General features: G+C 45.8%; 1 protein-coding gene and 1 long non-coding RNA gene across 3 annotated transcripts in view; one reads left to right on the plus strand and one right to left on the minus strand.

The window, feature by feature from the left end:
* SPPL3 (signal peptide peptidase like 3) overlaps positions 1–4,383 on the minus strand; it is a 55,983-nt gene extending 51,600 nt beyond the window's left edge. The window contains exon 1 of the mRNA XM_054645541.2: positions 4,020–4,383. Within this exon, the coding sequence (XP_054501516.1) occupies positions 4,020–4,042 (23 nt within the window). The 5' untranslated portion in view covers positions 4,043–4,383. The remainder of the gene's footprint in view (positions 1–4,019) is intronic.
* A 118-nt stretch (positions 4,384–4,501) lies between these two features.
* Positions 4,502–6,625, plus strand: LOC143695473 (uncharacterized). 2 transcript variants are annotated; one of them, XR_013184692.1, is made up of 3 exons: positions 4,515–4,908; positions 5,044–5,271; positions 5,788–6,625. It is a non-coding gene; the product is annotated as an uncharacterized LOC143695473 (long non-coding RNA). The 2 variants fall into 2 exon arrangements; XR_013184691.1 differs by lacking the exon at positions 5,788–6,625 and having other exon boundaries at positions 4,502–4,908; positions 5,044–5,683.
* Positions 6,626–11,779: the final 5,154 nt, after the last annotated feature.

An 11,779-nucleotide genomic window follows, 5' to 3' on the forward strand; every position in this document is an offset into this window, starting at 1 on the left:
GACTTCTAACACCAACCAATTTGAATTCTCCCAGAAGCAAAGACAGCACTGTACATTTACACTTATTCCAAAACCTAGTAGTTTTATTGATTACTCTGACACATCATTAGATTTAATTTCCACACCCTTTGCATTATGAAGAGAAGCTTCTAAATATATCACCATTTCACTCATGAAACATTTGATGGCTAATACAAGAATCATCCCACTGATTATAACATTTAACAGGGAGTTCAGTTGTTCTTAAGATTAGTGACTCAATACAGTGCTTTCTTTTTTTGTTCTTAGCTTGCCCTCCCAGTCTGACTCCTAATCACCACCCTGAGAGGGCACGCACACATGGCAATCCACATTACCCTTATACAACACTCTTGGAAAGGAAATATTAAAACCACATTTGATTTTGGTGTAGAAATCCCCTTCTTTGCTCTTCACCAATGAAGGAAGCTGTGAAAATCTTTTGTGCATTGAAAGGGCAAAAAAAAAAAAAAAAAAGAACAAAGCAATCTCTATTGCCAGACTGGGCAGCAGTAAAAAGGGAGGGGGTGTTACATCAGGCCTTGAAAAACACTAAACACCTACTAACTGCAGATAAACAAGATAGGAATGGTGCTGGGCCTTCTCAACAGGCTCCAGCACAAAACACCACCACAAAATGCCAGAAATTAGGGACAGACCAAGTATTTCACAAAGCAATGATCGAGGTCCTGCTGCTTCCAAACTCAGCTGCTGTCACACTCCCAACGGTTTGGTGCCTGCAGATAAATTCCTTGGTATTTACTAATCTTACACACACACATGTATATAAATATATGCACTGCTCTGCCCATGCTTATTCCCTCCTCAGTTGAGCAGAAACTTTTGTCACTCCCCTGTTGCATTTCCTTGCTGGAGCACACACAGGAAGCAAGGGGAAAATGGGTATTCAACAACCTCTTTCCTCTCCCATTCTATTCCACTTGCAGAAAACTAATTTTAGCTCTTATTTAATCTACAAAATCATGAGCAACCTTGCCATGCAGCAGTATTGTACACAGCTCTCCTTTCCTTTTATTAATGCAGGAATTTGACAAAAGAAAGTTTCTCTACTCACTGCTGACAAGCATTTGATTCAAACACCCTTTCTTTTTAAAAAGTCCATATTCTTTGAAAGAGTATTTCCATCTGGGACCTATCCCACATTTCACATTAAAATTAGTTTTTCCAGGATGACAGTATTCTTCTTCACCAGCAAAATTCTCAGCAGAGCCTCCTTTCAGGATAAGACACCTTTATCTGAATTACTGGCTCAGCAAGATGACTTAAGATACTAAAAATTTAAATAAAAGTACATTTTGTTATAGGTGTGGGCACTACTGAAGAAATAAAGAAGTAGTCAGAAGAAATTCCTTACAGGAACAGTGTCAAAAGATAACTCATGTATTTAAAACTATGAAAGAGATGGGGGGAAAGCATAAGTCTCTCCTTCTTATAGTATCTTAATAAAAGAAAGTAATTGCATTTGGTTCACTTGGAATTTAAAATAAATATACAAACCTACCTTAAAATCTCAGATTCATATTTACAAACCAATAAATAAAGCAATATGAGAATTAGTTCTCATCTCTTGAAAACATCATAATTAACAAGACTGTCAGTCATTGAAATAAGCCCTGATTCTCATGTTTGCCAATGCTGATGTCCACCAATCACAGCTGGCAAGTACCTTGTTTCAAAGTATTTTTAACACAACTGAGACTTTGGGGTTTTTTTCAAAAAATCAAACCCATAATAAGCTTTTATCATACCTTATGAAGCTACAGTGGCTCAACAACACATGCAGACAGTTAGGGACAAAAAGATGGAACCAAGCCTTGTGCACCTGCACAAAAGGGAAGTGCTACTGCAGCTGGGAACCAATTTACATCCCTGCAGAGCCAGGGGCATGAAAGGGCTTTTCTGACTGCCAGATGAGGCATTTTCAGATGTGAAATAAGGTGTGTGTACAGCAGCTGGACACTGCAGCACACAACACACCTGCTCTTGGAAAGCTGCAGGTCTGGCAAATGGACAGGATGGGATCAGCCAACTTCCAAACACAGCTCCTGCAGCAGCTCCTGCTGCACACCAGCACCAGCCTCCCCAGGGGACAAAATGCACATTAGTCCTAAAAGTGCTAAAGCACTGGCCAATTTTACACTGAGCTGCATCACCACAACTGTAAATAAACCAAGGCAAAATTGTTGTTAGAAGTGTAAGTAATGAAATACCCACAGAGAGGAGAGCATGACTGCAATTGGATTTTTGCTCTGTCCGCTGCTCCCATAGCTCCCAGGCAAGGCTGAGCACAGGTAAAAATGCAAAGTGACAGAAACCTCAGGTGCATGAGGACACCATGGAGAACACAGACCTAAAATTACAGGGTTTAAAGACACATCATGTCCTCATTCTGCTACAACCTCAGTACTGTAAGAAAGAACTTCCATTCTTCAGATCCACCTAGCACAGTGAAGACCTTAAATGACAATTCCCCTAAAATACACAGGAGAATGAAATTGTCATTTCAGAAGAGCAAACCCTTCTCTCAGCCTCTGTTAAATATCCTCCCTTTAGACTATTACTATGGCAAAAACAATCATTTCAAACAGCAAATGAGTTAAGATTAAAATAATGTGTAAATGACATTTTGTTTCATTTACTTCTTTCCAGAAAGCTGACAAATCCAAGAGTTTATGAATTTATCATTTCATACTGCAATTAAAACACACTAAGACACATTTAACTGAACTACATTAAACTGCCTAAATCTGTACCAATATTCATTTACTGTGTCAATATGTAAATGATCTTTTAAGTCAGAAGAGTTGAGTTTTCATTGCTATTTTAAAGCAGACCAGACCACTTGTCTGAGCTTGAACTGAGCTTGTGAAACAAAATAAGAACATCTAAAAAGCAGAAGACTGATACAAATGTTGGTTCTTGACAGAGAAGAGACGGGAGAGGGAAGAAGGGGCTGCCAAAGTCTCAACATGTGGCAGAACAGAAATCCCCACTGGGTTCCAAGTTTTCAAAAGTAATGGGACCATTCAGAACAGGGATTTTTGGTTCATGCTCAAACCCTTCTCCACATTCAGCACACACCAAGGTCAAAAACTAAGAATTAATTCCTTTTTTAATAAGGGACTTATTTCAAAGCAAGTAACTTTTTTCAAAAAAAAAATCTAAGAAACAACTCTAGATGACATCACTGGATTTAAAATGCAGTGAGAATATCACAATAAATTGCTGCAGTGGTCAGGTCAATAGTGATGATGCGCAGGTAAATTTGAGGTATTTTGGCTGTGATCCACAACAGAACAAAACCCCCACATTCATAGGAAGAAACTGCACCTCGTCTCCTTTATCCACTGCCAGCTAGGCCCGAGACAGTGTCAGGACACAGAAAAAAATGCCCTCTCATTTGCTACACTTCATGTCTTTCCACAGGAACTGGTCTCTTCCTCGTCGTTCTATTTCCTGTACAGGGACCAAGCCTATTGTCGCTAGGTGAAAACACACACACACACACGCACACACACACACACACCACCGACTTACCAGCCTGCGCTGGCATAAACCTCCCTTTAGGCAGAGGTGACCTGCAGCCTCACAGCCCTGAACGAGCTCCTGTCCCTGTCCAGGCCCGGCGGATCGGGCGTGCAGGGATCAGCTCACAGGGAGCCCTCCGGGACAGGACAGGATCGGGGGTGACAGCCCCGCCAATGCTCCCGGCGATCCTCTCCTGCTGCCCGGTGCCGGCGGGGGGGATCCGCACAGCCCGGCCGCCCCGTCCCTCCTCCTCTCCCCCTAATCCCCTCCTCCTCAGCCGCGCCGAGCCCTCAGCCCTCAGCCCCTCCACCAGCGCGCTCCTTCCCGCCCCGGTCCCCGCCGCAGCCCCCCCCCGCCGGCCCCCCCGCCCGGGACACCGGCCCCGCGTGGGGCTGCGCTCGGCGCGGCCCGGCCGGGTCGGACCCTCCCGCGGCCTCGGCCCCGCGGCTCACCAGGAGTAGGTCTGCTCCGCCATGGCTGCGGCTGGGCGGCCGGCGCTGGGCTCTGCGGGGCGGCCGGGCCCGGGCTCCTCCTCCGCCTCCTCCTCCGCCTCCTCCTCGCAGGCTCCGGGGCTCAGTGGCGGCCCCGCTGCGGCTCCCGGCTCAACATGGCGGCGGCTGTGAGGAGGGAGGGGAGCCGAGGGGGGGTCCCCGCGCGGGCGGGTAGGGCGATGGTGGCGGCGGGGCGGGCGGAGGCTCAGCAGCCGCGACGCGGGGCCGCGCTAGGGCGCCGGCGGGGCCTCATGGCCGGCGGGGCGGCGGCGGCGGCGGCGACGGCGGCGCGGGGCGGGGCGGGGGCGGGAGGCGGCGGCACCGGGCGGCCGGGCCAGGCCGCGCCGCGTGCCCGCGCTCGCGCACGGCGGGGGCGGGGCCACGCCGAGGGGCGGGGCCCGAGCGGCGCGCGGGGTCACGTGCCCACAACACCTTCACGTGCCGCCGCCGCCGGCCGCGCGCAGGCGCTGTGGGGCGCGGGGAGGCGGCGGGCGGCGCTGCTTGCCGGGCCCGGCCGCGCCGGTTCGCCGCGGACACCGCGCCGGAGGCTCGGCGAGAGGGGGGCTGCGAGAGAGGGCGGCGGACGGAGCTTCCGCCGGCAGAAAAGCAGCGCGGGTTGCGGGAGGGTTTTGGGGCTGGGGGCTTCCGGCGAGCAGCCGCGGCTCCCGAGGTGAATCCCCAAGCCGGCGCTTCCTTTCCCGCGGCCGGCTCGGACCGTGACCCCGGGGCCGCTCCCGCTGCCCCTCACGGCGCTGCTTTCCCCGTCCCGCAGCAGCCCCTGCCTGCCCCGGAGAGCGCTGTGGCGCGGGGCTCCTCCGGACGTGGGCTGGGTGCTAAATGCACCGTTCAGGTAAAATAATTCCTACCCGCGGTGTTAATGCATCACATGCACAGGTGTTCCCAGAGATTGCTGTATTTTTGAATCTTTGAAACCAAGTAATATCCGTAGGATCAAATGCTCAAATGTTGGGTTTTTTTTTTTTAGGGAAGGAAAATAACATTCCAGATACTTTAACCAAATAAAAATCCAGATACTTTGACCAAATAAAAATCACGTGCTTCATTTTATCACCAGCCTGATATTAAACCTGTGCGAGTCTCAGGCAGAGAAACTGCTGCGTTGATACTGGTCTGGTGTCTGCTGCCAAACCCTCAGCCCTTCGTTGTGTTTCTGCCAAATACAGGACCAGTGCTTTTTGCTGGGTTTGCTCACGTGAGTAATCCTTATTTATCTCCTGGGAGTTCACTTGCAGCAATTTTGTGCAAGTGCGGCTTTGCAGAGCTTGAATCAATTGTTCCAGTCCAGCTGTGCATTCCCACTCATTGTCCCTTTCAGTGTGGGAGGGAAAACAGCCAGTTTGAACATACAGCTAGAGGTGATGTAACTGCATCAAATATAAATAGAAGAACAAATGCCAGGGGCTGGTAAAAATATGTATTTGTTTTAAAAACAAGGATGAAGAAATTCTATGCCTCGATAGAATTTTGTTTAAATCTTCCAAAAAATAATGGGACATTGGGACATTTTTCATTGCATCTACAGGGATGCCAGATGCCTCTGAAATTTGGAACCACGCTTTTGTTTGTTCCTATTAGTGGATTGAATAAAATATTTTCATTTTGTCCATCTCATTTATTCTCTCGAATGGGAAGACCTTAGGCTGGTGTGTGGTCATGACAGAGGATTAAAAGTAAGGAATGTCTCTGTTCATCTTTGTTGTGTCACCAGTTGCTGTGTAATCCTGGGCAGGTCACTTCATCCCTGCTAGCTCAGCTCATCAGTCAATACAGAGCAAACTGCAAAAAAGCCTGAAATTTTGGGGAGCTGCAGCAGGAAGATGATGCACGTGCAAGACAGGTTTACCTGGTCTTGATGGAGGGAAGGCCTGGGACTCCTGTGCTCCAGTTGAACAAGGCTTTTATTAAGATGGTGCTGGACTCTGAGGGTTTCTTCCCCTATATCTTTATGCTTTCAAAACAAGTGATGCAGGTTGTGTCACTTCAGCATCCAAATGCTCAGTGTTTTCCCCAGCCCTTTGGCCTTGTGGACAGGAATGACCTTAGAGCTCCCAACATAATCAGCACTTTACCCACTTCTAAATCTGCTGGAGAATCGGATTTATCAGCTGGGAGGTGGAAATGCCCCAAGTACCCAGTGGGGTCACAGATCCCTGCTGGGCTCAGTCCTGGCAGCTGGGGGTGGGGAATGCTGAACTTTCCTCCCAGCTGGAGAAACTTCCTGCCCTGTTTGATCTCTGCCCTCGGCTTGCACAGTCCCTGTGCCCATCTCGGGGGGAGATCAGGGAGCTTTGGTGGATGTGAGAGGAGAAGGGAGGGAGGAGGAAGGGAGTCATGCTCAGGGCTGGAACAGAGGGCTCACAGCCCACTCTGTTTGGGGGGAAACTCTGGTGTTCCCACATACACATATCCCCTGTCTAAAAAACCAAAAATCTCAGGCTTTGGGTAGGATTTGCACAATGGATAAGTTCCCTGCTTTTGTTCTTCTCAGCACAGCAGAAAAACCTGCAGAAATGCTTAGATAATAAATAAATAATTTGGAATCCTCACTCTACTGTGGTGCAAACCTGAATGCCTGGAATGCCTGTTGGTGCTACCCTTTTTATTGATGATAACAGAGTAAATGTAAGAAGAAAAAATAACTTCTCAGTCCTTTTAAATCAATGCAGGGAGAGATAAATCAGTTTTCAGCCTTGTCTTGATACTAAAGAGCCTTTCCTAATTTTCTTTTTGCTGAGAAGAAGGATGTAAAACTGATATTGGTATCTATGAAACAATATCCCTGCTTTGTGTTCATATTGAAATAGCTTCCAGTTTCTCAGTCTTGCAAAATTTCCAGCACATTAATTTGGCACAAATGATTTATAGCTGATGAGCAATTAAAGTATAATTTCTTTCCAGCATCTCAGGCTTTGTGACTAGACTATTAAATGATTTTGCAAGCTTGCTCTATCATTACAGGATAGCAGTGGGATGAATTCACAGGAGAAATTTATTCCTCCCTGCAGACCCAGCATCTACTCTCACCTGCAAACTGGAGCACTGCTTGCATTCCTCAGATAATTTTCTCAGTGTATCTTTTGTACAGTCTCTCTTTGGACCTACAAGAGAGCTTTAGTCTGAATTTCAGTGACAGTTTACTCTGACATTACAAAGTCCTCCCAGAGTGCCTGTTCTGCCTGGAACCTTTGATGTAGACTGATGCTTTACTTAGACCTGTCAAGGTATTTCAGAACTAGCAGCAAACAAAACCGTTTTTTAAATTATTTTTATATTTGGAAGGGCAGCTCCCAGAGACAAGCATGCTAGAGAAAAATCAGATGAAAGTACTGGCTACAAAGAGTCCTCACCTCCAAATTGTTTAAATGTCAGCAGATGACATTTAGCTAACCATGTCTTGATTCTGCTGTAATGGAGGTGGAAAGAACCAGAGGAGCTTCATGTAGACACTTCACCCTTCAGGAAAGGAAATGACAGGTAGAGTTGTCAACCCTGCTTTGTTCAGGAAGGAACAAATGGACCGGAGCAGAGAAGGAAGGAAAAAACACAAAAATCAAGAGATGCACTTCTGACTCTACAGCTGGGAGCTACGCTGGGCTATTTGCTTGTGAGATCCTTGTGGATCTACGCTGGGCTATTTGCTTGTGAGATCCTTTACAAACCTAATTACAACGTGCAGTGACCACGTGTGACACGATTCTCTTCACTACCACCTAGTGGGAAACTCCTTCATAACCCAGCTCAGGGCTGCTCCTGATCTCCACCCTCATCCTGATGGTAGAAACTGGGAATAAGTGGAGGGAGAAAATGAAGATGACTGGGAAGGAGGACACAGTCCTGTTTCCACATACAGGCAGAGGAATGTGTAGAGAAAGTCTGTAATTTAAACCCATTTGCCCCATGAATTTACCACAACTCCAAGCTCTGCATCCAACCCAGCCCACTGATGAAAAAACCCAGCTTCCTTCTCAGTAAAATCACATTTTCCAATTATAACCACATATTTACACCAAAGACTACTACATTAGAACCTAAATGTGTATATATTGGAAACATTAAAACATGTGTTCAAGCAAGTCCTTCCCCACTGAGATACTCAGGGTTTGCACAAATAGCTGAAATCCAACCCTGTGAAAACAAAGTATAAATGACAATTATCTCAGATTTTTCACACTCCTGTGTTTCTTTTGGGACTAAGCTCCCAATGCACAAATAATAATCAGTTTTGGTACTCACATAGCTTTTTTCCCCCAATAACAGAAATAAGGGTGAAAATTATCATAATAGCTCTCACATTTCAAGGAGGGGATTATGTTAATGTCATTCAGGCCAGTAAAGCATTTATCAGTCCCAGCAGGAAGAACAGTAAAATGGTAAAGAATTATTAAAAGAACCATTTCTCTGTGTTTCATTTGCCATTGGCAATTTTACCACCCTATTCAGGGAATTATATGGGCTCCCTCTAGTAGCACTTTTATCATAAATATATTTAGGCTTTTTTTCCTTCTCTGTATGCTCCTTCAATCCACATTGTACCAGCAAATTACTGTGTTTTTCATCATGTACACTTCATAATAGATATAATTCAATACATTAAATCAGAGGTAAAAATGGTGTTGATACAGGAGTGAGGGTTTGTGAGTCTATTCTGCATTCCATGAGGTTCACAGGACTCTGCTGTCCCTTACTCTGGCTTTGCCCTTATTTAGTGCAATGAGCAGAATACAGACCAGTACATGTAAAATCAGAATAATGTTCCTATTGTGTACCCATTCATGCTTTCATGCAGTGTTTTCAGTGTTAAGTAATTCACTCACTTTATTAGAGGAGATTACTTTGGAACAGATAATACAAAACCAAATACTGCAAACATGAGAAAAGCAAGCAGGTATCTCTTGGTGTCTTCAAGCTTTAAGTTTCCCCTGTTACAATGACCAAGATCATTTTAATCAGAGTGACTTGAGAATCAAGTCATGGCCTGGGAAATGGTGACAAGGAAAATCAACATAGAGTAAGCACTGGTAATAGATAAAAATGGATATAGGAAACACAAGTCCCCTTATTTAAAATATTCATCCTCAAGGCACAATCCCTGAGTACAATTCAGCAGCAGGAGAACATTGTCTGATTATGGCACTCTGAAACTGAGCTCTTCCTCCAATAAAACTATAATCTAACTTCTACCTTTGACCTCTGCTATTCTCTCATCACCTCAAAAGTGCACTTGTAATAAAATCTGAGAAATATGACATTGCAATCCTTAGTGCCAGGCTATAAAATAGGGATGCTGGCTAATTCCCAGCAGGAATCCCTTTCAGTCTGACCACTAGGCATTTCTAACATTTAAGAAACACTGAAAAGCTTGCTGGTTTTCCTGCACTGAGGCTCTGAAATACTTAGTGGGGCTGAGCTAATCACTGGCACAGCCTGGCAGGTTCCAATGAATGGGAAGACAAAAGTGGCTACGTTCATTTGGTTTTTTGCTAATTGGCCAGGTTCCTATAGTTTAAAATGGACAGTTCCAATAGACCAAGGGAAAAATTCCTTCAGGATAAAGTGATAGAGAATATTTACCTCCTCCTCAGTATTTGAAATGTTTCCTTGTTCAGTTAAGCATTCTCCACATGGCATCCAGTTGTAGCATTCAGGGAGGTCCTATCATACAAACAGATGTGCATTTCTGGTTTTATAGACTTCAAAGGTCACTGGTCTCAAAAAAAAAAAAAAGCTTCTACAGCTGAAGATCCTCAAGGCAAGCAGAAGCAGCAGCATCAGGACTTCTGGGTGCATAAGGAATCCTTGAAACCACATAATATAAACATAACTTGTTGTTATGCTTTCTTCTCTTTACAGCTTCCACTGACAAATATTGCTGTTCTTTGTTTAAGCTTCCCCATCACCCCTCAAACATTCAGTAGGTTTATATACCAACAGAATATGGACAATCCTTTTAATAAGAACAGTGGTAATATTTTCCACCTTGGTTTATGTAAAAGAGATCACCATATCAAAGAGAGGCAGAAATCAGTAACACACAATGACAGCATCTCCTCTGTCACATATTGCAAGAGCTCCACAATCTGCTGTGTCTGTTTGCAAAATCCTGGAATTATAAGGACATATCATGCAGAAACTGTATGTCATGGTTGGATACTGTAATTACAATTGAAAATTACTGTTATCAGCCACTAATGTTGTCATGTCTACCTGAGGGGAGGGAATAAAGGAAAAATGTAATAACAAATAAAATGCATGGAAATTGTATCAACACACTGAGAGTACAATGCCAAAAATGCTCACCATTCTTTAAACACTCTTGTGATGGGTGCAAAACCAGCACAACTTTTATTAAGAGTATGACCCCAAAAACATCTTTAGAAGCTGAAGTTGTCTTCACATTAATGTTCACGTGAACATTTCTTCAAATAAATGTTTTTACATGGACTCGGGATTCTCAATCGTTTTTAGCCACACAAAGTCGTCAGTATCCATTAGAGCTTTGTTAACGCCCTGCAGGGAGGGCACGGAGCAGATCTGAAATAAAAGGCAAGAGTTAGCACAGTCCCAGTCCCAGTTCCCTCTGCAGCAACTCTGTCCCGCAGCTGCTGACTCAGGAGCCTGGAGAGCTCGGCCAGTGGTGCCCACCAGGGAAAACAGGAGGGAAACCAGGAGCCAAGGTCCTCTGCAGCATTGTCTTGGGACACTGCCCAGTCTGGGGACAGCCCTAGCAGGCTCTGTTTAGCTCAGGCTGATGGGAGTGTACGGACACCCGCAGCTGCCCTGGCAAGCTTCCATTGAGACAACAGCTTTACATCCTCCCAGGAGTCACTCGTGTGAGACAATCGAGCCCACACGTGCATATCAGGTTACTCCCTAATTTAGCCACTCAAAGTAGATAGGTTAATTCATATTATTTCAGACCAGAAAAGAGAATTTAGTCAAAAAGATTCCTGGGGAATTGTTTTAAGCAGTTCCAGCCAAGCCAGGGATCCTGTTTTAGGAAATCACCCAACAGGTGGGAGCAGAACCTCAGAGCAGGGCTGGTATCAGGAAGGGATGGAGGCAGATGATAAAGGGGAACCACAAGCTTGCTCCATCAGGAGCAGTAGGGCATTTGATGATAGAGCAGGGGTTTGAGCATGACCCAGCACCCAGGGCTATCCTTTATCAAACACGTGAATCACAAGCTCAGAGGGGCAAGCCCTGCAATCCCCCAGATTATGTGGGAACACTGCTCCTGCTCATAGTTGGGCAATAACATAGCAAGGTAAAATGGAGGTACTACTAGAATTTGCACATCAAGATACCCAGCAGCCAAAGCCAGAAATGAAAAAGCCACTTCAGTCTTCACGGTCTGCCACAGAAATCAGCTGGAGCTTCAGAATACCCTGTGAGGTTTGGGAAGGTTCACATAAAGCCAGTGGTCGCCTGCCCCTCTGCGGGGGGATGCACAAAGACCAGTGCAGCTGCCAGTGTGGCTTTCTCTCAGCCCAAAGCCTTTGGCAGGGCCTGACACTGGCTGTACTTCACCACTGCCAGAGCTCTGAGCAGGTTCTGTGATATTCCAACAGCAGCACCTTGTCCTGAACCATGGGCAGCCCAGCACAGCTCCTCCTTTTGGGTACGCCACCTCCTTCCTTTCCAAAATGAACGGGGCCAGAAGTAAGCTGTGCTTCTCCATCCCCATCTTCCTAGTGTTCTTT

The sequence above is a fragment of the Agelaius phoeniceus genome, chromosome 18 (genome assembly GCF_051311805.1).
Source record: "Agelaius phoeniceus isolate bAgePho1 chromosome 18, bAgePho1.hap1, whole genome shotgun sequence".
In the NCBI taxonomy this organism is placed as follows: Eukaryota; Metazoa; Chordata; class Aves; order Passeriformes; family Icteridae; genus Agelaius; species Agelaius phoeniceus.